The sequence below is a fragment of the Leuresthes tenuis genome, unplaced genomic scaffold, assembly GCF_036924035.1.
Source record: "Leuresthes tenuis unplaced genomic scaffold, fLeuTen1.0.hap1 SCAF_15, whole genome shotgun sequence".
NCBI classification, from domain to species: domain Eukaryota; kingdom Metazoa; phylum Chordata; class Actinopteri; order Atheriniformes; family Atherinopsidae; genus Leuresthes; species Leuresthes tenuis.
The window spans coordinates 33,654,150-33,677,034 of NW_027325369.1; the positions used below are offsets into that span (position 1 = coordinate 33,654,150).

The 22,885-nt window shown below is 44.4% G+C and overlaps 2 protein-coding genes across 3 annotated transcripts; both read right to left on the bottom strand.

Annotated features, from left to right (window-relative positions):
- Positions 1-3,065: 3,065 nt before the first annotated feature.
- ak7b (adenylate kinase 7b) lies at positions 3,066-12,828 on the bottom strand. The gene is made up of 18 exons (XM_072365844.1): positions 12,672-12,828; positions 12,412-12,594; positions 12,230-12,338; positions 11,172-11,266; positions 10,965-11,075; positions 10,811-10,894; positions 9,078-9,166; positions 8,857-8,947; positions 8,690-8,767; positions 6,582-6,731; positions 6,365-6,493; positions 6,171-6,264; positions 5,101-5,223; positions 4,963-5,010; positions 3,775-3,972; positions 3,477-3,697; positions 3,235-3,393; positions 3,066-3,154 (listed from the first exon to the last, which is right to left on the bottom strand). Exons 1-18 carry the CDS (start codon positions 12,762-12,764, stop codon positions 3,089-3,091), a joined length of 2,121 nt encoding a protein of 706 aa, XP_072221945.1. The 5' UTR covers positions 12,765-12,828; the 3' UTR covers positions 3,066-3,088.
- Positions 12,829-14,034: 1,206 nt separating this feature from the next.
- Positions 14,035-21,668, bottom strand: galcb (galactosylceramidase b). 2 transcript variants are annotated; one of them, XM_072365215.1, is made up of 17 exons: positions 21,500-21,668; positions 21,319-21,387; positions 21,113-21,176; positions 20,377-20,490; positions 19,750-19,889; positions 18,584-18,622; positions 17,058-17,188; positions 16,732-16,887; positions 16,537-16,661; positions 16,206-16,333; positions 15,926-16,015; positions 15,771-15,860; positions 15,556-15,700; positions 14,724-14,904; positions 14,489-14,652; positions 14,345-14,421; positions 14,035-14,277 (listed from the first exon to the last, which is right to left on the bottom strand). In XM_072365215.1, the coding sequence occupies exons 1-17, from the start codon at positions 21,644-21,646 to the stop codon at positions 14,134-14,136; spliced, it is 2,004 nt and encodes a 667-aa protein (XP_072221316.1). In that variant the 5' UTR covers positions 21,647-21,668; the 3' UTR covers positions 14,035-14,133. The 2 variants fall into 2 exon arrangements, with proteins under 2 accessions (XP_072221316.1, XP_072221317.1); XM_072365216.1 differs by lacking the exon at positions 17,058-17,188 and adding an exon at positions 18,290-18,417 and having other exon boundaries at positions 14,036-14,277.
- Positions 21,669-22,885: the final 1,217 nt, after the last annotated feature.

Genomic DNA, 22,885 nt, shown 5'->3' on the forward strand with positions numbered 1-22,885 from the left:
ATGCCTCTGTCTGAGATGCTGAAATAAATCGGTGGAGCTGCCGTTAGCTGCAACCTTTGAACAGACTGCGGTGGACCGTGCTTTGTTCCAGGTCTGACTCTGGAGAACCAAAGCAGTCCAACCCTCAGGTGTGCGCAGGGCTCTGTCTTTGGCCCCCTCTTTTCATCATTTGCCTCATTCCACTTGACAATATTTTCCTTAAACATAGAAAATGTTTTCCCTGCTACATCCAGCTGTATTTCTCCCTCCCACCTTCCTCCCCGACTGACTGCCTCTGAATTAAAATCCTCCTTAAACTAAACAGCGTTAACCTGAATCTCTTCTATCTGGTTTAACAAACACTATCCAAAGCTCTCCCCTCAGGTGTCTGCCAGTCAGACATCAGCAACATCACTCTGTTTCACCTTCACCCCCAAACCCCCACCATCCCGGTTCATAGCCTCGTCACTTCCTGAATCGACTCCTTCAGATCCCTCCATAAACTTCAACTAATCCAGACTTCTGCAGCTCGTATAGTCCCTAAAACCCTCGCTGTTCTGCAGCAGCTTCTCTGACTCATGGATGAGTTACGAATCACCTTCAAAGCCTTCTTTACACATTCAAGGCCGTCCATGATCCGTCTGACCTCGTCCACATTCCTTAAAACTTCCTCCGAGCTGCTCTAAAACGTCTCACCACCGGACATCAGACTCATCTGTTCAAACAGCACTGCTGACTGCCCCCTTTTATATTGTTTTAGCTGCTTATTATTCTTATTTGAGTTTGGGATTTTTATTTTCGGTGTCTGTGAGTGTTGTGAAAAAATAAAGTATTATTATTCTTATCAAAATGATTCATTATTGACTGAAACGTGGTCAAACATGTGGGAGGCAACAGAAATAACTAAATAATGAACTAAATTCAGATGTTCTGTAAAGCAGAAAGTCACACAAACAACTGAAATCACTTTAGGGCTGAAAACTGCATCCAGAAACATTCAAATGAAATGATTTAACCAGGTTTTAAGTCGGCTGAATGACCTTCAGATATTAGTTTCAGTCTTTTTCTTTGTGCAGTTTAAACGGGTTCAAACTGTGTAAATATGTCTGGTTCCTGTAACAACACCCACAGAGATGGACCTCAGGTAGGTTTGATGTAAATAAACTGATGAGGCTCCCAACATCAAACTGAAAACACATCAAACAGGACATTCTGTGTTGTTACAGCCCTCTGCCAGTAGGGGGCACTGCAGCTCCCACAGCCGCCACACTTCAGGCGTCGCTGCATAAAATTCAGTTGAAATTACCTGTTAATTCACACTTAATTCTCATTTATTAGCATCAGTCAGTGGTCTGTTATTAGCTCTGAATTGTTGAAAATTGCCTTTGTTTTAATTCTGTCAAACGCAGCCTGAGTTTCACACACAATCAGATAAAAATGTGTCGTCTGAATCCTCTGCTCTGGCTTTTTCATTTGATATATTCATATTTTCAGCAGCACTTCAACACATAAAGTGTGTCATTTATTCACATTGTTTAAAATAAGATGATCTGCAGCCACATGTGAAGGGTTCGAGCCCCAGATGTGTGTCAGTAAATAACTGCTTCAGTTGGAGAGTCGCTCCAGTGAGAAATTAAAGAAAAATTAAGTTCAAACTGCTGCAGCATCACCTGGACATGATCAGGATTATCGGCTCAGACCTCAGGAAGCTCCACCACAGCCACAGGTTTTCTCCACCGGCACATTTCTCCTAAATAAACCTGCTCTCCTGCAGGCTGATAGATGGTCTGAGGCTGACACCTGGTGGAAGAAGGCTGCCGTTGAACCAGCAGCTCTGCAACCAAACAAGCTGCTGTGACTCTGCTTTGTTAAGGATGTGCTTCTGCTGTGACTCTGCTTTGTTAAGGATGTGCTTCTGCTGTGACTCTGCTTTGTTAAGGATGTGCTTCTGCTGTGACTCTGCTTTGTTAAGGATGTGCTTCTGCTGTGACTCTGCTTTGTTAAGGATGTGCTTCTGCTGTGACTCTGCTTTGTTAAGGATGTGCTTCTGCTGTGACTCTGCTTTGTTAAGGATGTGCTTCTGCTGTGATGCCTGAACAAATGGATCCGGGTCAGTTCGGATCAGCACTGGATCGGGTTTCATAAACACCGGCTGCTCTTTTAAGACTGGATCTAACTGTCCGCGGATCCTCTGTGATGCAGCAGCTACAGAGAAGAAGAAGCACATCTGTCACCATGGAACAGTCACAGATTACAGCAGAAGTCAATTATTCAAACTTTTCAGATCAATTTTAAAAGAAAAAACCAAACTGTTGTGTTAATATCTGTTTTGTCCTTCCTGGGACACTGTAGCAACATGAAGGAGTCCTCAGATAAAGACTGCTTGGTCTTTCTTCTTCTGTGGTTCTGCATTAATGAGCATTAAACTGTTTTCCTGCCTGAAACCATGTGTTTATGGCAGAAAGTCAGCGTGTTGGACCTGAGAACACCTGCAGCATGTGGTCCAGATGATGCAGGATGGATGTGGGACTGCTCTGGGCTGCCGGGCCTGAACAGAACCAGCCCGTCTGCTTCTGTGGTCAGGTCTCAGCCACTAACGGAGGAAGCTGTTTCAGAGAGACGAACTCCCATGTTGTGTTTGTTATTTGTCGCAATGTTTCCCACATAAACTCAGCTAATTTCCCCGTGCAGTGATTAAGTCCAATAAAATGATTTGGTGTTGTGTGACAACAAATTATGAACACTTTGGATCTGTGAGTGGCAACATGAGGGATCCACAAACGAGCCGCCGATGCTAACATTCATACTTCCTGATATCAGAAGCCAAATCAGAGCAATTACGACCCGAGCGCGTCTGCTCTGGAGTTTACTGAGTTCATTAAGTAAATTAACTTCCTAATGAGCTTCTGGCTACAAACACACTTTTTGGGCTGCTTTTAAGTGATGGCCAGCACACAGGAGCCCAAACAGAGCGGCAGAATGGGCCCCTACCAAATCAGACCTAATCAACATCCCAGCGTGACCGGAGGGACACTTTGCATGTGACGACTGAAACTCCAACAGAAAAGCTGCATGTAATGAGTTTAATATCCAAAGAGCTGCAGAACACTCAGAGAAACTCTCTGCATCCCTTCTGTGGGAAGTCAAAGGTGTTGTTCTTCAACAAGAACTCCGCCTGCAACGAGAAGCAGCAGAACACATGGTTAGGACCACAAACAGCGACACAGCGAGCGAGGAGCTGTGGCAGCTCAGTACCAGGAAGTCCACTGGGTCCGGGGGCTGAGTTCTGCAGCATTCGCTCAGACCCTGGACCAGCGTGGGCATGATGTGCTCCAGCAGGTAGCTCCTCATGGGGGCTGACAGGTCCTCCAGCTGCTGCTCCTCCTGCCGCTTCGCCTCCTCCAAACTCTGAGTCTGAAACCAGGAAACAGGAAGTGAACCTGACCTGTGAGGACAGGAAGCCCCGCCTCCACCCTGATCTGAGAGGCTCCACCTACCCACTCCGCCCAGCGTTCAGCCCTGCTCCTGGCCTCCTCCTGCTCCTGCTTCTCCTCCTCCACCCTCTCCCGAGCCTCTGTCCTCGTCCTCTCCTCAGCCTTGCTCCTCTCCTCCTCCTCCACCTCCTGGCGGCTGGGGCTGTAGTTCCTGGGGGGGCCCAGGCTGTCGAAGACCTTCTGCATGAGCAGCGAGCTGCCGGGCTCCTCACTGCTGGTGACCTCTGGATGGAAGAGACACAGCTGCTTCAACAACATGCCGGTGGCGGGCTGAAGAACAGCAGCAGGCCTGCTGGATTACCCAGGTGCAGAGGGGCGATGTCCTGCTCTATGAAGTAGCTGACGACCGTTTCGTCCCACGTGACGCTCTCTCTGTAGGCCTCCAGCCGCCTGAGGAACAGCTCCGGCTCGTAGTCGTGCTCCTGCACCAGCCTCTCGGGCAGCTCGATCACTCGATCCATCAGGAAGTCGTCCGACGCGTCGAGACACAGCACAAAGTCTGCGAGCACAGCACAGGGAGGCTTACAGACTGTGGGAAATGTGGCTGAAGCATGGAGGGCACAGATGTTTTACAATTATTCCTCGGTTCTTTAATCTATTCTGTCTTTTGTTTTTCAGATGTGTTTTTGGTTTGCTTTAAAATAAAGACCTCAGTTATCATCCGGACTCCTCCGGATCCTCCAAGACTGTTTACTACTGACATGCATAGACAGAACAAAGACCGATTGATCAGATCCAATATGGAAGTATTGATTAAGGGGAAAACCTCCTTGAACAGTCTGGTTGGGATTGGGTCTAAAATACAAGTTGATGGTTTAGAAGAGACTATTGCTGTTGTTAGCTCAGAAAGATCATCTGGACAGAAGCCGTCTAAATACAATTCAGGTTCTAAAGATACTTCTAAAGCTGCTCTACTTGATGATACATCAGTGATAATAGTGGGAAGGATTCCATTAATCTTCTCTCTGATAGAAACAATTTTATTGATGAAGAATCTCATGAAATCATCACTGCTGAGAGTTAAAGGAATACATGGCTCAACAGAGCTCGGACTCTTTGTCAGCCTGGCTACAGCGCTGAAGAGAAACCTGGGATTATTCTTATTCTCTTCTATCAATGATGAATAATAAGCAGTTCTAACTTTACGAAGTGCTTTCTTATACGATATTAAACTGTCTCTCCAGCTTTCTTGCAGTCTGCTTTAAAGCAGCTGTGAATTATACCAAGGAGCCAACCTCTTCTGACTGATTACCTTCCTTTTCAGAGGGGCAACATTGAAGCTGTAGTGCTGTCAACAGGAGAGTCAAGTTCTACTGGAGTAAAATTTAGGTAGCCGTCCTCTGTCATATCTGCACATGGCAGTGAAGAAAAGGATGATGAAATCAACTCTTTAAATCTGGTTACAGCATTCTCTGACAGACACCTTCTATATGTAGAATTATTCTCAGAAGCTGTACAGTAAACCAAAATAAACGAGTGTGATGATCACCTGGCATCCTCCTCCTGCTGTGTGGAGTCGCTTCATCCTGTTCTTCACCTGAAGAGCGAGTAAAACACAGTTGTGTTATATGTTGTGTGTGTTGTAGTCATCCTGTTATCCTGACGGTGCAGCAGCTTTCCGACTCACCATCAAACACTTCTTTAGCTTGTTCGTATATGTTGGGGAAATCATCGAGAACAAAACCCTGGTTTCTGCAGGGGTAGGACATCAGTTTATCCTTCAGCACCTGCAGCTGCTCCTCTGAAACTCCTGTGAGAAAGAAACATTCCACTCATTTACGACTGCATTTCTGTAGAAAACACAGAAAAGTAGACTTTCTATAACTTTGTGGTGAACTTTATTTTACATTTGTTTCTATGAATGTTTACTGATGGGAACTCAGCTGATGATTCACATGTTCAGCATTTGTTTCTGAAAAGAAACAGTTTTCATTAATTGAATCGTCTATTTTTAACTCTTCTAACCTATCTAACAGACTCAAAGGAGCCTGTTGGAGCAGCTAACCAAGTTTTCCAAAGCCCAACTAATACCTGGAATAAGACCCTAAATCAAAATGAGATGAAGAGGAGACGTCCAGGATGCAGAGCAGGAACAAAATGGAGGAAAAGGAGGAAGTTTAAAGCATTTCTTCCTTTAATCATCAGGGGAAATGTGAGATCTCTGGTGGATAAAATGGACGAGCTTGGAGCCCTGATGAGGACACAGCAGGAATATCAGGCAGAGACCTGGCTGCAGGAACAACTCTAACAGCTCTCTGCTCAGCTTTAAGACTATCCGGGCAGACAGAGACTGCAGACAGAGCGCTGACAGTAAAGGAGGAGGATCACAGAGCTGGTTAACAACAGATGGTGGAATCCTGGACCTGGCTGCAGGAACAACTCTAACAGCTCTCTGCTCAGCTTTAAGACTATCCGGGCAGACAGAGACTGCAGACAGAGCGCTAACAGTAAAGGAGGAGGATCACAGAGCTGGTTAACAACAGATGGTGGAATCCTGGACATTGAGAACCCACTGATGGAGACCTCTGAAGGTTCCTACCACACCTTCCTCTCTGCTACACTTCAGCTGGTTTACATTTTATTCTGTTATCTGTAACAACAGCTGATTAATAATAACTGATACTGCAGGGATATAACTCACCTTCAGGGATTAATAAAGCATTACTGAACAGAATTAAATGGTTTCAGTAGACAGACCTCTGTCACTCTCCCCACTGTCCTTCAGGCTGCTGAGCAGCTCCTGGGCCTCCGTCACAGAGTCCTCCACATCACTGTTCTTCACTACATCTTCCTAACAGCAGGGACAAACATGGGGAGTGTTAACAGTGGAAACACCTGCAGCCACATGGGTGAAAATGGATGTCAGGCCTCCGTGTGATGTGGCGGCTAACCAGCTGGGCGATGGCCTCGGAGACGACGTCCATCAGCGTGATGTGGTGGAGCTTGTAGCGCTCACAGATCTGCTTGGACACGGTGGTCTTACCGACCGCCGGAGGACCAAGAACACAGATACGGATGGGCTGCAGACGGCAACATGGAGTACAGCCTCATGAGAACCAGTGCAACAGATCAGTGTGTTAGCTGCAGTGTGATGTTCGCTGCTCCCACCTGCAGCCCCCGGGTCTGCCGGTACTCCTCCACCACCAGCTCCATGTTCTCCACCAGACCAAACTCACACAGCCAGTTGATGGAGAACAGCTTCTTGATGCAAACAGCCTCCATCCGAAGATTGACCAGCAGGGAATCAATTTCCATCACCTGCCACATGGAAACGACTTATCACAGATGTTTTAATGCCCTCTTCAGAGACAAAATGACAAATCAGGTGGTTAAAAATCAGCATGTTCATCCATCTGAGTCCACCTGATGACATTCACTCTGATTCAGACCCGACCTGAGTCTCAGCTCCGTGTTTCTGAGTCTCAGCTTCGTGTTTCTGAGTCTCAGCTTCGTGTTTCAGAGTCTCAGCTTCGCGTTTCAGAGTCTCAGCTTCGCGTTTCAGAGTCTCAGCTTCGCGTTTCAGAGTCTCAGCTTCGCGTTTCAGAGTCTCAGCTTCGCGTTTCAGAGTCTCAGCTTCGCGTTTCAGAGTCTCAGCTTCGCGTTTCAGAGTCTCAGCTTCGCGTTTCAGAGTCTCAGCTTCGCGTTTCAGAGTCTCAGCTTCGCGTTTCAGAGCCTCAGCTCCGCGTTTCTGAGTCTCAGCTCCGTGTTTCTGAGTCTCAGCTCCGTGTTTCTGAGTCTCAGCTCCGTGTTTCTGAGTCTCAGCTCCGTGTTTCTGAGTCTCAGCTCCGTGTTTCAGAGTCTCAGCTCCGCGTTTCAGAGTCTCAGCTTCGTGTTTCAGAGTCTCAGCTCCGCGTTTCAGAGTCTCAGCTCCGCGTTTCAGAGTCTCAGCTCCGCGTTTCTGAGTCTCAGCTCCGTGTTTCTGAGTCTCAGCTCCGTGTTTCTGAGTCTCAGCTCCGCGTTTCAGAGTCTCAGCTCCGTGTTTCTGAGTCTCAGCTCCGCGTTTCAGAGTCTCAGCTCCGTGTTTCTGAGCCTCAGCTCCGTGTTTCTGAGCCTCAGCTTCGTGTTTCAGAGTCTCAGCTTCGTGTTTCTGAGTCTCAGCTCCATGTTTCTGAGTCTCAGCTCCGTGTTTCTGAGTCTCAGCTCCGTGTTTCTGAGTCTCAGCTCCATGTTTCAGAGTCTCAGCTCCGTGTTTCAGAGTCTCAGCTCCGCGTTTCAGAGTCTCAGCTCCGTGTTTCTGAGTCTCAGCTCCGTGTTTCTGAGTCTCAGCTCCGCGTTTCTGAGTCTCAGCTCCGTGTTTCTGAGTCTCAGCTCCGTGTTTCTGAGTCTCAGCTCCGCGTTTCTGAGTCTCAGCTCCGTGTTTCTGAGTCTCAGCTCCGTGTTTCTGAGTCTCAGCTCCGTGTTTCTGAGTCTCAGCTTCGTGTTTCTGGATGTTTTCTCCTGAAGCTCTTTGACTTTTAAAAGCTTTCTTTAAAACTGCAACAGCTGAAATCAAACCACCTTTAACTGCTCTAATAATGACTGAATATGTTTCTTAGCTTTTCTACTGAGACAGACGATAGATGGATATCAGGTTGAATGTGATTAAGAAAGAAGATCAAAGGACGTTAACAGCTGAACTGTAGCAGCTACATTTCTAATTGTGTGAATTTAACTGAAGCCACTTCCTGTAACCATGACCCGACTTACCTGAAACACCACAGATACAGATCACAACATGTTGAAGCGAGCACAATAAGTGTGTTAATAAATACCACTAAATACATTCTCCGTGGGTCAGTGGAGGAGACCATATGTCACAAATTAGAAATGTTCTTTAAATGAAAGAAACAGGAATGAAAGATGATTCTGGTGGCGTTTAAAACACTAATCTGGGTCAGATAGTGGACCGCCTGAAAGGACACAAACAGCTGAATATCATCAGCATAGAAGTGACGAGAAATGTTAGAAAAAGATCGAATGATGCTGGTTCAATGAATAATGTAGAAATAAACTATTAATGGACCCAGGACTGAACCTGGTGGAACTCCACAGGTTAAAGATGTTATCGGAGAACCTGAGAAAGTCCTGTCAGATAAACAGAAAGAAAACCAATCTGATGCAGAGACCTTAAACCTCTGAAGTCAAATCTTATGCTCAACAGTATGAAAGGTGCACTGAGACCAAGTAAAACCATCACAGAACAACAGCCTGTGTGGGTAAATGTGGCGTTCGCCTACACTCATGTCCTGTAAGAGGAAGGCCTCCTCAAACGGGCGTTTCTGGATCTGTCCTGGTCCCAGTGCGGCGGCGACGGCCTGCAGGAGAAACAGCTCACAGGTTAGTGGGCTGCGATGTGTTGGTGAAACAACGAGGAATCTCAGAGATTTCTTCATCGGTTCCTCACCTTAATGATTTCCTCCATGGTGTTGTGGGAGGAGTCCACGGCCAGCAGGTAGAACGGTTTGGGTTGGTGTGCGATCACGCTGTGGACCACGCTGGAACACAGGGAACCACACAGTCAGAGCTCCCACTTAAGTTCTGATCCACGTCAGAACGTGCACACACGTGCACGTGCACACAGCGTGCACGTGCACACAGCGTGCACGTGCACGGTGGGTGCCCCACCTGGACAGGTCCCTGATGTGAATGGTGGGAACGATGTTGTGTCCATGTCCAAACACAGATATCTCAGCTGCCCGTCCGAGCCACGATTCCTGCAGACACACAATGTTTCTGATCGTCACGCACAAGATGGCGGCTTTGGTCCAACAACATGTCGTGTGATAAGAGAAAGGAGCCCGTCCTCCATCAGGCTTCCATCCATATAAATGTTCCTTATAGGTATCCATTATACGTAGCTATATAAACAGATATATTTATATTTATATGTATTTATATGTATTTAATGTTCCTTATAAGAATCCATTATATGTAGCTATATAAACAGATATATTCATATATATTTATATGTATTTATATGTATTTAATGTTCCTTATAAGAATCCATTATATGTAGCTATATAAACAGATATATTTATATATATTTATATGTATTTATATGTATTTAATGTTCCTTATAAGAATCCATTATATGTAGCTATATAAACAGGTATATTTATATTTATATGTATTTATATGTATTTAATGTTCCTTATAAGAATCCATTATATGTAGCTATATAAACAGATATATTCATATTTATATGTATTTAATGTTTCTTATAAGAATCCATTATATGTAGCTATATAAACAGGTATATTTGTATTTATATATATTTATATGCATTTATATGTATTTAATGTTCCTTATAAGAATCCATTATATGTAGCTATATAAACAGGTATATTTATATTTATATGTATTTATATGTATTTAATGTTCCTTATAAGAATCCATTATATGTAGCTATATAAACAGATATATTTATATGTATTTATATGTATTTAATGTTCCTTATAAGAATCCATTATATGTAGCTATATAAACAGATATATTTATATGCATTTATATGTATTTAATGTTCCTTATAAGAATCCATTATATGTAGCTATATAAACAGATATATTTATATGTATTTATATGTATTTAATGTTCCTTATAAGAATCCATTATACGTAGCTATATAAACAGATATATTTGTATTTATATATATTTATATGCATTTATATGTATTTAATGTTCCTTATAAGAATCCATTATATGTAGCTATATAAACAGATATATTTATATGTATTTATATGTATTTAATGTTCCTTATAAGAATCCATTATATGTAGCTATATAAACAGATATATTTATATTTATATATATTTATATGTATTTAATGTTCCTTATAAGAATCCATTATACGTAGCTATATAAACAGGTATATTTATATTTATATATATTTATATGTATTTAATGTTCCTTATAAGAATCCATTATATGTAGCTATATAAACAGATATATTTATATGTATTTATATGTATTTAATGTTCCTTATAAGAATCCATTATATGTAGCTATATAAACAGATATATTTATATTTATATATATTTATATGTATTTAATGTTCCTTATAAGAATCCATTATACGTAGCTATATAAACAGGTATATTTATATTTATATATATTTATATGTATTTAATGTTCCTTATAAGAATCCATTATATGTAGCTATATAAACAGATATATTTATATGTATTTATATGTATTTAATGTTCCTTATAAGAATCCATTATACGTAGCTACATAAACAGATATATTTATATTCCCACGCGTTAGCGGCTCTTCTTCCAGGTTTCATCGGTTGAGAAATGAATAGAACATTTGAACAGGATCTGCTGGATCTGAGCTGGTTGTTGGTCTTCAGGCCTCACCTTGAAGAAGTGATGGAAGAGCTGCTCTCCCATCCCGTACTGCAGTCCGGACGCCACCACGTACGTGGACAACAGCGCTCGGTTCTGAAAACAACCACCATGAGACAGAGGAAGGTCTGCTGCACAGAGTGAAACAGCTGGACCATGAACGCACCGTTTTGCCCAGTTTCACCACCCGTTTCTCCAGCTCCAGGTGCCGTTTGAAGTTGGGATGAGCTTTTCTGCTCCAGAAGATCTGGTCAGTGAGAGGCAGCTCCGGATCATCCTGGTGCACAACAGGTGTTCAGCGTTAGCACGACGTCAGACACTCACACAACATCTCATGTTAGGTATGTGCTGGGGAGCACGAGGAGTCCCTGACAGGGTCGATGGCTTTGCTGCAGGCCCAGGTCATCACCGTGGAGACGAGGACAAACAGCTTCGGCCCACAGAAGCGGCTCATCTCTTCATGGAGGGCTGGGAATAAACCGAGAGCAGTCGTTAGTTGCTTTTCTCTGGAAGGAGGAAGCGTTCAGGAAGCTGGAATCAACATCCAGAAGATAATGTTTCTGAGGCTTCTTTCTCCTAAAGTTTAATGTTCCGCTCTCCAAAGATCACACATGGAAACAGTCAAAGCAGCAGTTAGTTCAGCTGCTAACAGACAAGCTTTTATTTCCCTTTAGTAGCTGAGCACATTACACTCCTGAGAAAGCCGTCCTGCCCTAATAAGTTCAAGGTTAGACTACAGCAATGGACTTTATGTCGCCTTCAACTGGTGCAAAATGCTGCTTTAACCAACACTAACAGACCTGTGCACATCACTCCTGTTCTTAACTCCCTTCATCGGCTTCCTGTCCTTTATAGAACTGATTTTAAACTTTTAAAGTTTGTTTTTAAAGCTCTTAACGGCCTCACCCCATCGTATTTATCTGAGCTTTTAACTGTAATCCTGGTGGAGCTCTGAGGTCAACAAATCAACTTTTGCTGGAAGTGTTCAGGATAAAATACAAACCCTGGGGTGACCGAGCCTTTTCTGCTGCTGCCCCTCTGCTCTGGAATAAGCCCCCCCCCCCCCCCGAGATGCGTCTTATTTCTGACCTGGGCCTCTTTGAAATAAGTAGGTTTTTAGCCCTGATTTAGATGGCTTTTAATACCCAGCAGTATGGTGACACTTTTATATTATCTTATTCAATTTTGCTGTATCTTATTGCATTTACTGTTATTTTATTGTTTTATTCTTTTCTTTATTTATCATCTGCTGTAAACCGAAACGGATTGTTGTAAAGGGCTGTAGAAATAAATTACATTTACATTACAGAATAATTCAGTTATTTTATCTGCAGCGTTGAGCTTTGTTAAAAACGTTCAAACTCTTTGTTTTTAACTTGAATATTTTCCATATTTGTCCCTCAACACAGTCCAGTCCTGAGCGGTTCTCACCTGTGACAGCCCAGGTCGCCTCCTCCACCTGGTCAGCGTGCTGAGTGACGTCATAGATCACTACGTCACAGTCCATCAGGTGAGACAGAAGCTCATCTCTGCCCGGATGCTTCCAAATGCAAAACAAAGCTGCTCATCGTGCTGCCTCACCTCTTTGGACAGGTTTGGATCAGTTCACCTACCAGATATTCCTCCAGCACGTGCGGCCTGCCCTCATTGGATCGGTCAGAAACGGTTCCAACCACCTGGAAAGCTGCGCCTCCGCTCAGGTGAGACCCCTGCTCCTCTTCTTCCTCATCCTCCTCCTCTTCCTCCTCCTCCTCCTCCTCCTCAGCAGGGGCTCCGGTCACACTCTCACACAGAAACTGAACAACGGACAACGTCAAACCAAGCCGCGTGACGTAACCAGCAACTGATCTCAGACCTGCTCTCGCGCCATCACCTTTGCGATGTTTCCGGATGAGTACGAGTCGATGTTGTTGAGAAAAACTCTTCTGGGAGACTGCTCGACTTTCTCCATCAGCTTCTCCGCCATCTTACCTGCGTTCAGCCGTTAGCCGATCTGTTGGTGTCGCGTTGCCATGGAGACGCGCTCCCTGGCGACGCGGACGGCCCGTTTTTTGTCATGTTTATTTCGTTCAGAGAAGTTTTCTTCTGGAAAATGATGTTTGCAGGCTGTTCATGCTGATCAGAAGTGTGTCGGACTGATAAAGTGCTCCTTAATTTAAGGCTGTGAACGATTTAAAGCCTGAAAACAAAGCTGTGAACGATTTAAAAGCACTAAAGTAACGGTAACGGATATTTTATGTGCCACATCTAACTTCACCCAGAACCAAGTCACCCCAAACCCCAAGAATGACTGAACTTTGGTCCGAACAAGGCTGATATTGTGAAGGTTTTCCAGGTTTTTACTTTGAAAACACAGATTTAAGCTGCTGGAAGAACTTGTTAACCTGTTAATGCCTGGAGTAGGACTCCAAATCAAGACGAGTTAAAAAAATAAGATGTTTAGGATGCAGAGCAGGAACAAAATGGAGGAAAAGGGGGAAGTTTAAAGCATTTCTTCCCCTGATCATCAGGGGAAATATATCTCTGGTGGATAAAACAGACGAGCTTGGAGCCCTGATGAGGACACAGCAGGAATATCAGGCAGAAACCTGGCTGCAGGAACAACTCTAACAGCTCTCTGCTCAGCTTTAAGACTATCCGGGCAGACAGAGACTGCAGACAGAGCGCTAACAGTAAAGGAGGAGGATCACAGAGCTGGTTAACAACAGATGGTGGAATCCTGGACCTGGCTGCAGGAACAGCTCTAACAGCTCTCTGCTCAGCTTTAAGACTATCCGGGCAGACAGAGACTGCAGACAGAGCGCTAACAGTAAAGGAGGAGGATCACAGAGCTGGTTAACAACAGATGGTGGAATCCTGGACCTGGCTGCAGGAACAGCTCTAACAGCTCTCTGCTCAGCTTTAAGACTATCCGGGCAGACAGAGACTGCAGACAGAGCGCTAACAGTAAAGGAGGATTCACCTGTTACCTGCTGACACGATGTGACATAATCAACTCAGTTGTTGCCAAGCTACAAAAACAAAAAGTGTCCAAAGTTTGTAAATTTTCCAACAAAGCCAGAGAAGTTTAAGTGATTCAGCCGAAATACGTGTTTTAAACAGACATTTAACTGAATAAAGCTTATGTTAAAGAATAAATCTGCATCATGTTCAGCTCCAGTCTGATGAATGTTCTGAGATATAAAGTCTCCATAATTACTCAAGTCACATGTTTTTTTAATTGAATTAATGAAATTCAGAGTTGATTCCACAGAGTTACATTCATTTAAAACAGTTAAAACAGTAAAAAGCCCACAGTGTAGAACTCATTGTGTTCAGGTCCAGATCAAACAGCTTCATTCTGCCGACACAGCAAAGTTATCAAACTGAGCCAGTTCAAACGAGCGAGTCCCTATCGCCGCCCAGCCGTTCTTCGGCGCCGGAACCACGACGTTCTTCCACAGCGGCGTTCCGTCCAGCGTCCCGAAGGCGTTCTGACCCTACAGGGGAGACAGCTCGCGTTACTCCGCTTCCCGCGCTCTCAGCCACCTCACATCAGCTACTTACCTGCACAGTGAGCGCTAAGGTGTGCCAGCCGTGCGCTGCGGTCCCGGACCGCCCCTCCGCCAGTACGGTCTGACCCGCTGTGACAAAACAGAGCCCATCAGAACCGGCAGAACAATCAAAGGGCATCAGAGGAGTCACACTGACCCAGATCATTGGTAACTTTGTAGGTGCCGTCAGCAAAAACCCAGAAGAAGACTCCTTTGGCGCTGCGGACCGCCTGGCCTCCTTTATCCACCCGGGCCGCGACAAACACGCCGCCGGCGTTCACGGTCTCCATGAAGACGTCACACGTGACCGTCAGGTTCTGCCTGCTCACACACACCTGGATGTTATCAAAGTTCTACCGTCACAGAACCACCGGCACCGGAGCGCCGCTCACCACTGATAGTCTCCGATGACGCTGATGGTCTGGTCGGCGTCCGTCGCCCAGGTGACCGGTCGCTGCATCACGACCTGTCGAAAGGTGAAGACGTGCGGCCCGGGGTCGGTGAGGTTCACGTGGTACTCGAAGACGCCCGTCTGGTCGGCGAAGTCCGGAGCCTCTGAGAACGGCGGGTTTCCTGCAGAGCGGCGAGAAAACGGGACGTTACCGTTCGGAGGCGTCCTCTGCGGCGCCCGTTTGACCAGAACAGAAAAATAAGCTGGTTTCCTTTTAATTAGCTCCGTATGAACCGGACTCAGTTAGAATTGGACAACATGAACTTATTTAATGAAAAGATTATTTTAACTTCACGGAAGTTTTATTAATAAAAATATAGAAAAACAAAATTACAATTTTTTTTATTAAAAATTCAGTCTAAATAAGACTTTTTTTTTTAAGAATCAGTGAAATTGTTGGAAATATTTTCAGCAGATTAACAAAATAAATAAATCTTTTCCAAATTTATGATACGAGTGTAAATTTTTTTAGGTTCACAGAAATATTTTTAAATAATAATTTTTTGCCAGAAATATTTTGATTTTTAACAATAATTTTGCCTCTAAAAAAACAAAATTATTTGTTGAAAATTAAAATCAGCTCATTAAACATTTTTATTTGATTCTAATCCATTTATTTTCTTAGTTAATATTAAATTCTTGTGTTTTTTCCCTGTAGAAATAAATCATTTCATTTGGAGATAAAAAATATTTATTTATTAATGACCTGAACCTGTTTTTTAATTAAATCTGAGTTTTATTTAAATAGCTGCTGCGTCGGTCTTTGGACTTACGGACATCGAAGTCGTCCTTGTAGGCTTTAGGGAAGCGGGCTGACGGCGGCGGCTCGGGGTGGCTGCCTTTCCTTCCCGTGGTGACGGTGGTGAGCGTGTAAACCTCGTCTTCAGACAGGTTCAGAGTAAACGATCCGTTGACCAGCTGCAGACACCAGAAACAGGTCAACACGAGACCCCACCCAACCTTTCCCTCAGAGTCTGCGTGGCGGTACCTTCACTGGAGTCAGCCTCTCGAAGAAGGACGGCGTCTTGGTCTTGAAGTTGAACTGCGTCCGCCACAGCTGCAGCTCCTTGATGGGGGCCTGGGGATAAAAGATGTTGAATGAGAGAAGAGCTCCACGCCTGGTGAAGAACTCTCTGAACTTACGAAGGATCCCTTCAGCTGGAAAGTTGCGCTCTGAGGCGTCACGTTGAAGGGAGGAAGAGGAGGTCGGACGCAGACTGAGTGGTCATGAGTCTGAGGGAAACATCGGAGAAACACGTCAGAGACTCCTGATAATCAGCTGATAATCAGCTGATATCAGGATTAAAAACACAAACCAACCGTCTGTGTTCAGCAGAAGGAATAAAAGAATCAGAGAAACGGTTCGTTTCCTATCCTAGCACAAAGGATTCATCTTTAACGTGTCAAACCACGACCGACTCACCATGGTTTCTATGACAACAGTGAGGTTCCCCTTCCCGTCGGTCAAGGCGACGTAGCTTCCTCCCTGTTCCAGGTGTCCGACTGTCTGCAGGTAGGTCCATCCAGGCTGAGCGAACTGTGTGCTGTGGGCTACAGGAAGAGCCATCAGTCAGTCCTACACAGATCCCAAAGCTCTCACCTTCAGCCATCTGCTGCCAAACCAGTTTATGGTTTATTTCTCAACCAGAACCGGCAGAAACCCTCAGTTTTATCCTCAGATGAAGGATAAACTCAGCTGCATCTTTATTTCACAGCGTATCAGAATCCGTTCAGAACCTGTTTCGGACGCAGACCTGTGATCCAGATCGGAGACTCCACCACATAGTTCCCGCTCCAGGGTTCCTGAGCCGTCATCAGCCCGTCTCGGCCGAACGGCAGCTCCTCGTAGTAACTCGCCACCAGGTTCCAGGAGATGGTTCTGCGGGGCGGTTCACCGTTAACCACACAGCTTCACCACCTTGTGAAAACGTGTGTTTGTGCGTCCTTACGAGGTCATGTGTCCGTTGACGTAGTTCTGGTTGAGGATGCGGGCCCAGCAGCCTCCGCCCACCTCATCGTTGAAGGTGCTGTAGTCCTCCGATGACCACAGCTTCTTCTGCGTCTTCAGGGCCTGCGTCATCGTGACGGTGCCCGGGTAGTGAGCCCTGAGCGCCACAACACAAGCGCCGGGTTAGTAAGACAGGAAGTGAAATTCCTGGGGTTTCAGAGACATCGCGGTCCTGTTAGTAAAGACTCAGCTGTTGCACCACACCTCAGGGTTAGAAAGGAGACAGACGGCGAGCATGAAAACAGCGCCCACACACGGGGCTCCTACCCTATCACGTCTACAGCTCCGCTGAGCTCGGGGTCGAGCAGCAGCGACTGGGCAATGGGTTCCCACAGGTTGTCGCTGGCTATGATCCTGACCCGCTCCAGACCAAATTTATCCAGAGTGTACCGCAGCAGCTGGTGACGGTCACACCGGGAGATGGAGAGGAAAACACAGACATTCACAGCTCTGATCATCTGACATTTGCTGCCAACACGCAAAACCGGACCGAAAGGATCGTTTCTGATCAAAGTTAAAGCTGATTTATGTCCCGTTTTACTCATCTGGAGGCAGCCATGAGGAATGATCTTTTGTAGAAATACAAACATTTACTTTCACTGAACCTGCTTTACATGATTCAGGAGATTCAGCGTTTTGCCTGCCCTGTGGGGTTCCTCAGGGTTCTGTACTGGGCCCATTAATGTCCCAGTTAAATGATTCAACAGCACCTTCTGCCACAGTGATAATCTGCTAATCCTTTGGGAACTTCATCATCCTCAAACTGCACAAACTGCCACATCCAGGCTCTGAGGGGGAATAGCATGCTAACATTTTTGGTTTATTTGGTGTTTAAACATTTAGGAGAAAATCCCACAGAGAACAGAGAGAGTTCAAACCAACCAAGTAAAGCAGGTCCTCTTTAGAGTCGTGTAGCTCCAACATACTTTACAGTAGAAACATTCAAAGTTTAAAACAGGTCACTAAAAGTTGGATTTTTTTCTGACAGAATCTGTATTTTCGTATCTTTCACAGTTTTTACAGAATCACAGTTTAAGTTTTAGTATTTTGATGCTCATAATTTACACTGGGTACAACATTCATACATCCAAACGTAGGCATTTTCTCCTCTTTCACCCAGTGTGACTGTGACAGGCCTTGCAGTTTAATCTCAGATCACCCACAGAAAGACTTGATATCTGCTAAATTACCAAATTACTGCAGCCTTAAAACCAACTGAGAGGTAAAAACATGTAAAGTTTGAGATGCTTCACGTGATGGCAGCAACAAGGTACAGTTCATTACCACCAAATGCCAACACTGGTCATGATGTGGAGCAGTTTTACATCTGTGTTAGTTTATGATTGAAAGGAAGAACAGCCACAAACATTCAGCTGAGGCGTTATAGGAAGAAAGAATTTCTGAGGAAAGCCAAACCCTGCAAAAGTTTTACCATCTGAGCATCACATGTTCAACAGGCGATTATACAGAGATCTCAGCACACTTTGTGCTGTACTTACCCAATCACCTCAACAGAATCATTAAGATACGGGTCAGAGATCATAGAATTAGCGACGCTCCAGTCGCCGTCTGCTGCGATGATGCCAACGCCAGCCAGACCAGCTCTATCCAACATCTCCCGCAGCACCTTGGCAACAAACAGACGCTCTCAGATGAGCCCAGAGAGAACCTTAAACATCTCAGTGGGACTCAGCTCAATGCGAGTGGCTGTTTTTCCCCTCAAGTCAGAGCAGACTGAGCTAAAATCAATGACAGGACATTCAAAGATGCAGATTGAGAGTAGGCTGCGTTACCTTGATGTACTTCACGTCGAATTGTCTCTCATTCCAAATCTAAAACAGACAAAAGTGAATTTTAGAATCATAGCAAACACATTCCTCTCAAAGACTGTTAAAAGGTTCCAGTTTATTTTAATGCTGAAACGACTGCTTGAGTAACTCAAACAAATTTATTACAAAAAATCTTTCCTTTAATTCACTGAAAATCAGTCGACTTGTTAGCAGAGAACAGAAGGAAACAAGCTAGCAGAGAACAGAAGGAAACAAGCTAGCAGAGAATAGAAGGAAGGAAGCTAGCAGAGAACAGAAGGAAACAAGCTAGCAGAGAACAGAAGGAAACAAGCTAGCAGAGAACAGAAGGAAACAAGCTAGCAGAGAACAGAAGGAAACAAGCTAGCAGAGAACAGAAGGAAACAAGCTAGCAGAGAACAGAAGGAAACAAGCTAGCAGAGAACAGAAGGAAACAAGCTAGCAGAGAACAGAAGGAAACAAGCTAGCAGAGAACAGAAGGAAACAAGCTAGCAGAGAACAGAAGGAAACAAGCTAGCAGAGAACAGAAGGAAACAAGCTAGCAGAGAACAGAAGGAAACAAGCTAGCAGAGAACAGAAGGAAACAAGCTAGCAGAGAACAGAAGGAAACAAGCTAGCGGAGAACAGAAGGAAGCTAGTGGAGAACAGAAGGAAGCTAGTGGAGAACAGAAGGAAGCTAGTGGAGAACAGAAGGAAGCTAGTGGAGAACAGAAGGAAGCTAGTGGAGAACAGAAGGAAGCTAGTAGAGAACAGAAGGAAGCTAGAGAACAGAAGGAAGCTAGCAGAGAACAGCTTCAGCCTGTTAATATGAACAAATATTCTGAGTTACATCAAAGTCCAAACAGAACAAAAACAGCTCATTTATCAGACCGTGTATCTGAAACATCAGAGACTGACAACTCCAAAAAGTACTTAAAATCTTGTCCTCATATCTTAAATGCAGCGTAGAAATGTGTTAACGAAAGCTCACAGATACTTCACACAATCCCTTTAACAACTATATCTTTAGCAGCATGCTCGGGACTAAAATGTTCCTGTGGGACAGTAAAAAAGCAGACTTCTCTTTAATCATTGCTCCACATGTAGGTTCGATCCACATTAAGTGGATCAGCCTGAAAAGTGTAAACCACAGCGGGTGCAGGAGTACACACCCCAACATACTGGATATCCAGGTCGTGATACTGCTTGGCACCGAGGATCCAGTTCACCACGTATGTAGCAGTGATGTCTGGGAAGTCATAAGGCCAGTTCTTCCCATGACCCACCCAACCAGGGAAGGCCCAGGGCAACCCTACAGAGAAGATGCATTAGCTTCACCATCCCTGGTGTCTACACAGCCTCTACAAACAGGTATGTTCACACCAGATATGCCTCATTTAACTGCTAAACCAAAGCTGGAGTTCAGCTCAGGAGAGCTTATTTGTATCTGTAAGTAGATCCATTTACCAGCCTGACAGAAAAGATCCACACAACAACATCAAATCTACTAAAACATGTTAAAAACATCCAAACTAATGATAAAAAGGTTAAAAACTAGAACTCCAACTCATTCTGGGACTAAAACCCTTCATCCAGATGGAAGAAGAACAAAGGATGGGAGTCATTCAGCTGAATGCTGCTGCTGTCTGTGGTTGATGGCACCACAGAAGAAGACAGTCAGAGGGAAGGTTTCCTTAAACACAGAAGCTTCTGAGCCCGTTTCCAGTCGGAGGGTCGGAGATGGTCCCAGATGTTTAACAGTCGGCGTAATATCCATGAACAAAGAGCCGGGTTCTTACCTATGAGCGTGATGTTGGGGTTCCTGTTCTTGGCCTCCTTCATCAGCCACCACTCGTAGCCCCTGAAGTAATTCTCATCGTTCTCGTAGTGCATGTGTGACGGCTCCGTTCCATCTGACCAAGACACAGCGTTATAAATAAAGTTAAAAATAACTCAATGATGACATAATCTTCCTTTTCTCAGCAATAAGACGTCAACAACAACGAAGAATGTGGCAGAAACATTAAAACTGGTTTAATAATGTACATAAAGTGGTTAAAATGGCTGCACCAAAGGTCATCAGCAGGTGGCGTTACTGAGCATCACAACAGGAAAGAGCTCCATAAATTAGGCTGTGTTGGTGACGTTCACATTATGGAACACCAATTTAATCCATAAATCCATAAAATCCATAAATCCATAAAAACAAACACATCAGCAGATGGAAGAAAGTAACATCAAAAGCAAATGAGCACATCGAATACACACACTAAAACGTTTTTAAATGGGCAGGTTAACCGTTTCCATTCGTATATTTGATATTTATATTTTTTATTTACATTTATTATTTATGTTAAAATGTCCCTAATGACATTCCGTACTTTCATCTGTAAGATGGATGGTTTTAATGATCAATAAGCCTTTTAAAGCTCTGATAAAGAGATTGGTATTCATAAAACAAACAACCTGAGGGAGTCACGTGACTCCTGACAGGAGCCAGGTGTGGTCACGTGACGCAGGAGGAGGCCGTCTCACCTGTGGTCTGAGCGTCTCCCCCAATCTCCACCTTCAGGATGTGCAGAGAGGCTCCGAAGTTTGGCTGCAGGCGGCGACACAAACACACAAACAAACAAACAAACAAACAAACAAACAAACAAACAAACAAACAAACAAACAAACAGTGAGTTTCCTCCAGCTGCACTCTGACCCGCTCACCTGTGGGAGGAGCTGCGTCACCTCACCTTGAACAGGTAGTCCAAGATCTGGCTCCGGTACGGCTCCGCGTAGTTCACCAGTAACCGAGACGTCGCCTGCACGCGCACACACACGCACGCACGCACGCACACAGATGAAGGGTCACATCAGTAAAACTGCTCCGCTGCGCGCACGCTTCCAGCACCAGGAAGTAGACGGTGAACTCACCCCTCCGCCGCTCAGACCTCCGATCCCATCAAAGACTCTGCCCAGCCCGCCCTCATCACCCAGCGGGTAAGACTGAGCGGAGGAGTCGGCGGAGAGGAGGAGGAGGAGGAGAGCGGGCACAGCCCGGGCGGACACCCGCTGCTCCATACTGCCAGCCCGGATACGAAGCTGCGCGGCGCCTGGTTTTTATGAGCGCGCTCACGCGTCTAAGCGTCACATGACAGCGCAGCTGAGTGGTCACGTGCTGTCAGAGCTGGCCAATCAGCAGTTTCAGGGAGCAAAAGTACAACATTAAAATAAAGAAAAGTCGTTAATGTCTCGTGACGTCCTGTTCCTTTAATAAACTCCATTTCCCAGAAGCCCCAGCGGGCTCCAACCAATCACTGCTCACTGCCCAAAAGCACAGCGAGAGCTTATTCTCTGAGGCAGATTCAGCTGATCTGCAAAGGAAGGCCTGAAATAAAGATGTTTAACTAACTCCTCTCACATCTAAACTCGAGTTTTAGACTTACAGGATCAAGTCAATTCAACTTTTATTTACGAAGCTCCAAATCTCAACAAAAGTCATCTCACTTCAGACATACAGCCCAATTCAAACTGATTACAGTACAATTAATTCAGTTCCAAATGAATTCACACAGAGCCTTTTAAATAAAGTATTTTAGCTCAGGAAACCAGCAGATTGCACTGAATCTTCTCTCTGATCCAATCCGTGAGCTGCACGAGGCGACAGAACCAGAACCAGGAAGGAATAATATAATCATTTATACTGCAGCAACAAAAGTTTCCGACAGTGATTATTAAGTATTATTGAACTGGATTGAAAAGTGAATCAATAATCCAACAAATGCAAGAAATAACTGGAAAAAATATGATTGAATTGTTTTAACAATTTCTTGGCAACATAATTTGAGTTTATCCATATTTGCATTATTACACAGCCCTCATTTCTTTATGTATTCATATATATAATGTACAATATATATATATATGAAATGAAAAAAATCAATATATGAAGCAAAAAAAAACATTTTTCTTCGACACAGCCTGAAGGATCAATAAGTAAAAAAATATGGATCAAAGAACAGAACATTAAATACAACATTTGAATTAGATTTAATTGATACATTGATTATAATCAGTTTAATCTCTGCTGATGTTACTGCAACAGGTTCACAAGCAGTTAAACGGTGGAATTACCTCGAAATGAAATGGTTTAAAGTATAATTTAAAGTATAATACACAGCTGGATCAAGGCTGACTCTAAACTCATCGTTATAACTGACACAGAGGTCCATAATGACACTTTTTATTGGATCTATCAGCAGATTCTCCCATTCACCATCACTCCCACGTCTGTTACTCTCTGATGCAGATGGTTTCTCT

What these genes read in the sequence shown, in the direction of transcription:
- ak7b (XM_072365844.1), bottom strand. Translation starts at nt 12,764, where the DNA reads ATGGCGGAGAAGCTGATGGAGAAAGTCGAGCAGTCTCCCAGAAGAGTT. An exon ending in ACGTGCTGGAGGAATATCTG is followed by an intron (nt 12,339 to 12,411) that starts GTAGGTGAACTG and finishes TGCATTTGGAAG; the next exon opens with CATCCGGGCAGAGATGAGCT. An exon ending in CATCGCCCCTCTGCACCTGG is followed by an intron (nt 3,698 to 3,774) that starts GTAATCCAGCAG and finishes TCTTCCATCCAG; the next exon opens with AGGTCACCAGCAGTGAGGAG.
- galcb (XM_072365215.1), bottom strand. Translation starts at nt 21,646, where the DNA reads ATGGAGCAGCGGGTGTCCGCCCGGGCTGTGCCCGCTCTCCTCCTCCTC. An exon ending in AGAGGCTGACTCCAGTGAAG is followed by an intron (nt 15,701 to 15,770) that starts GTACCGCCACGC and finishes TGGTGTCTGCAG; the next exon opens with CTGGTCAACGGATCGTTTAC. An exon ending in CAAGGACGACTTCGATGTCC is followed by an intron (nt 14,905 to 15,555) that starts GTAAGTCCAAAG and finishes GCCGCTCTGCAG; the next exon opens with GAAACCCGCCGTTCTCAGAG.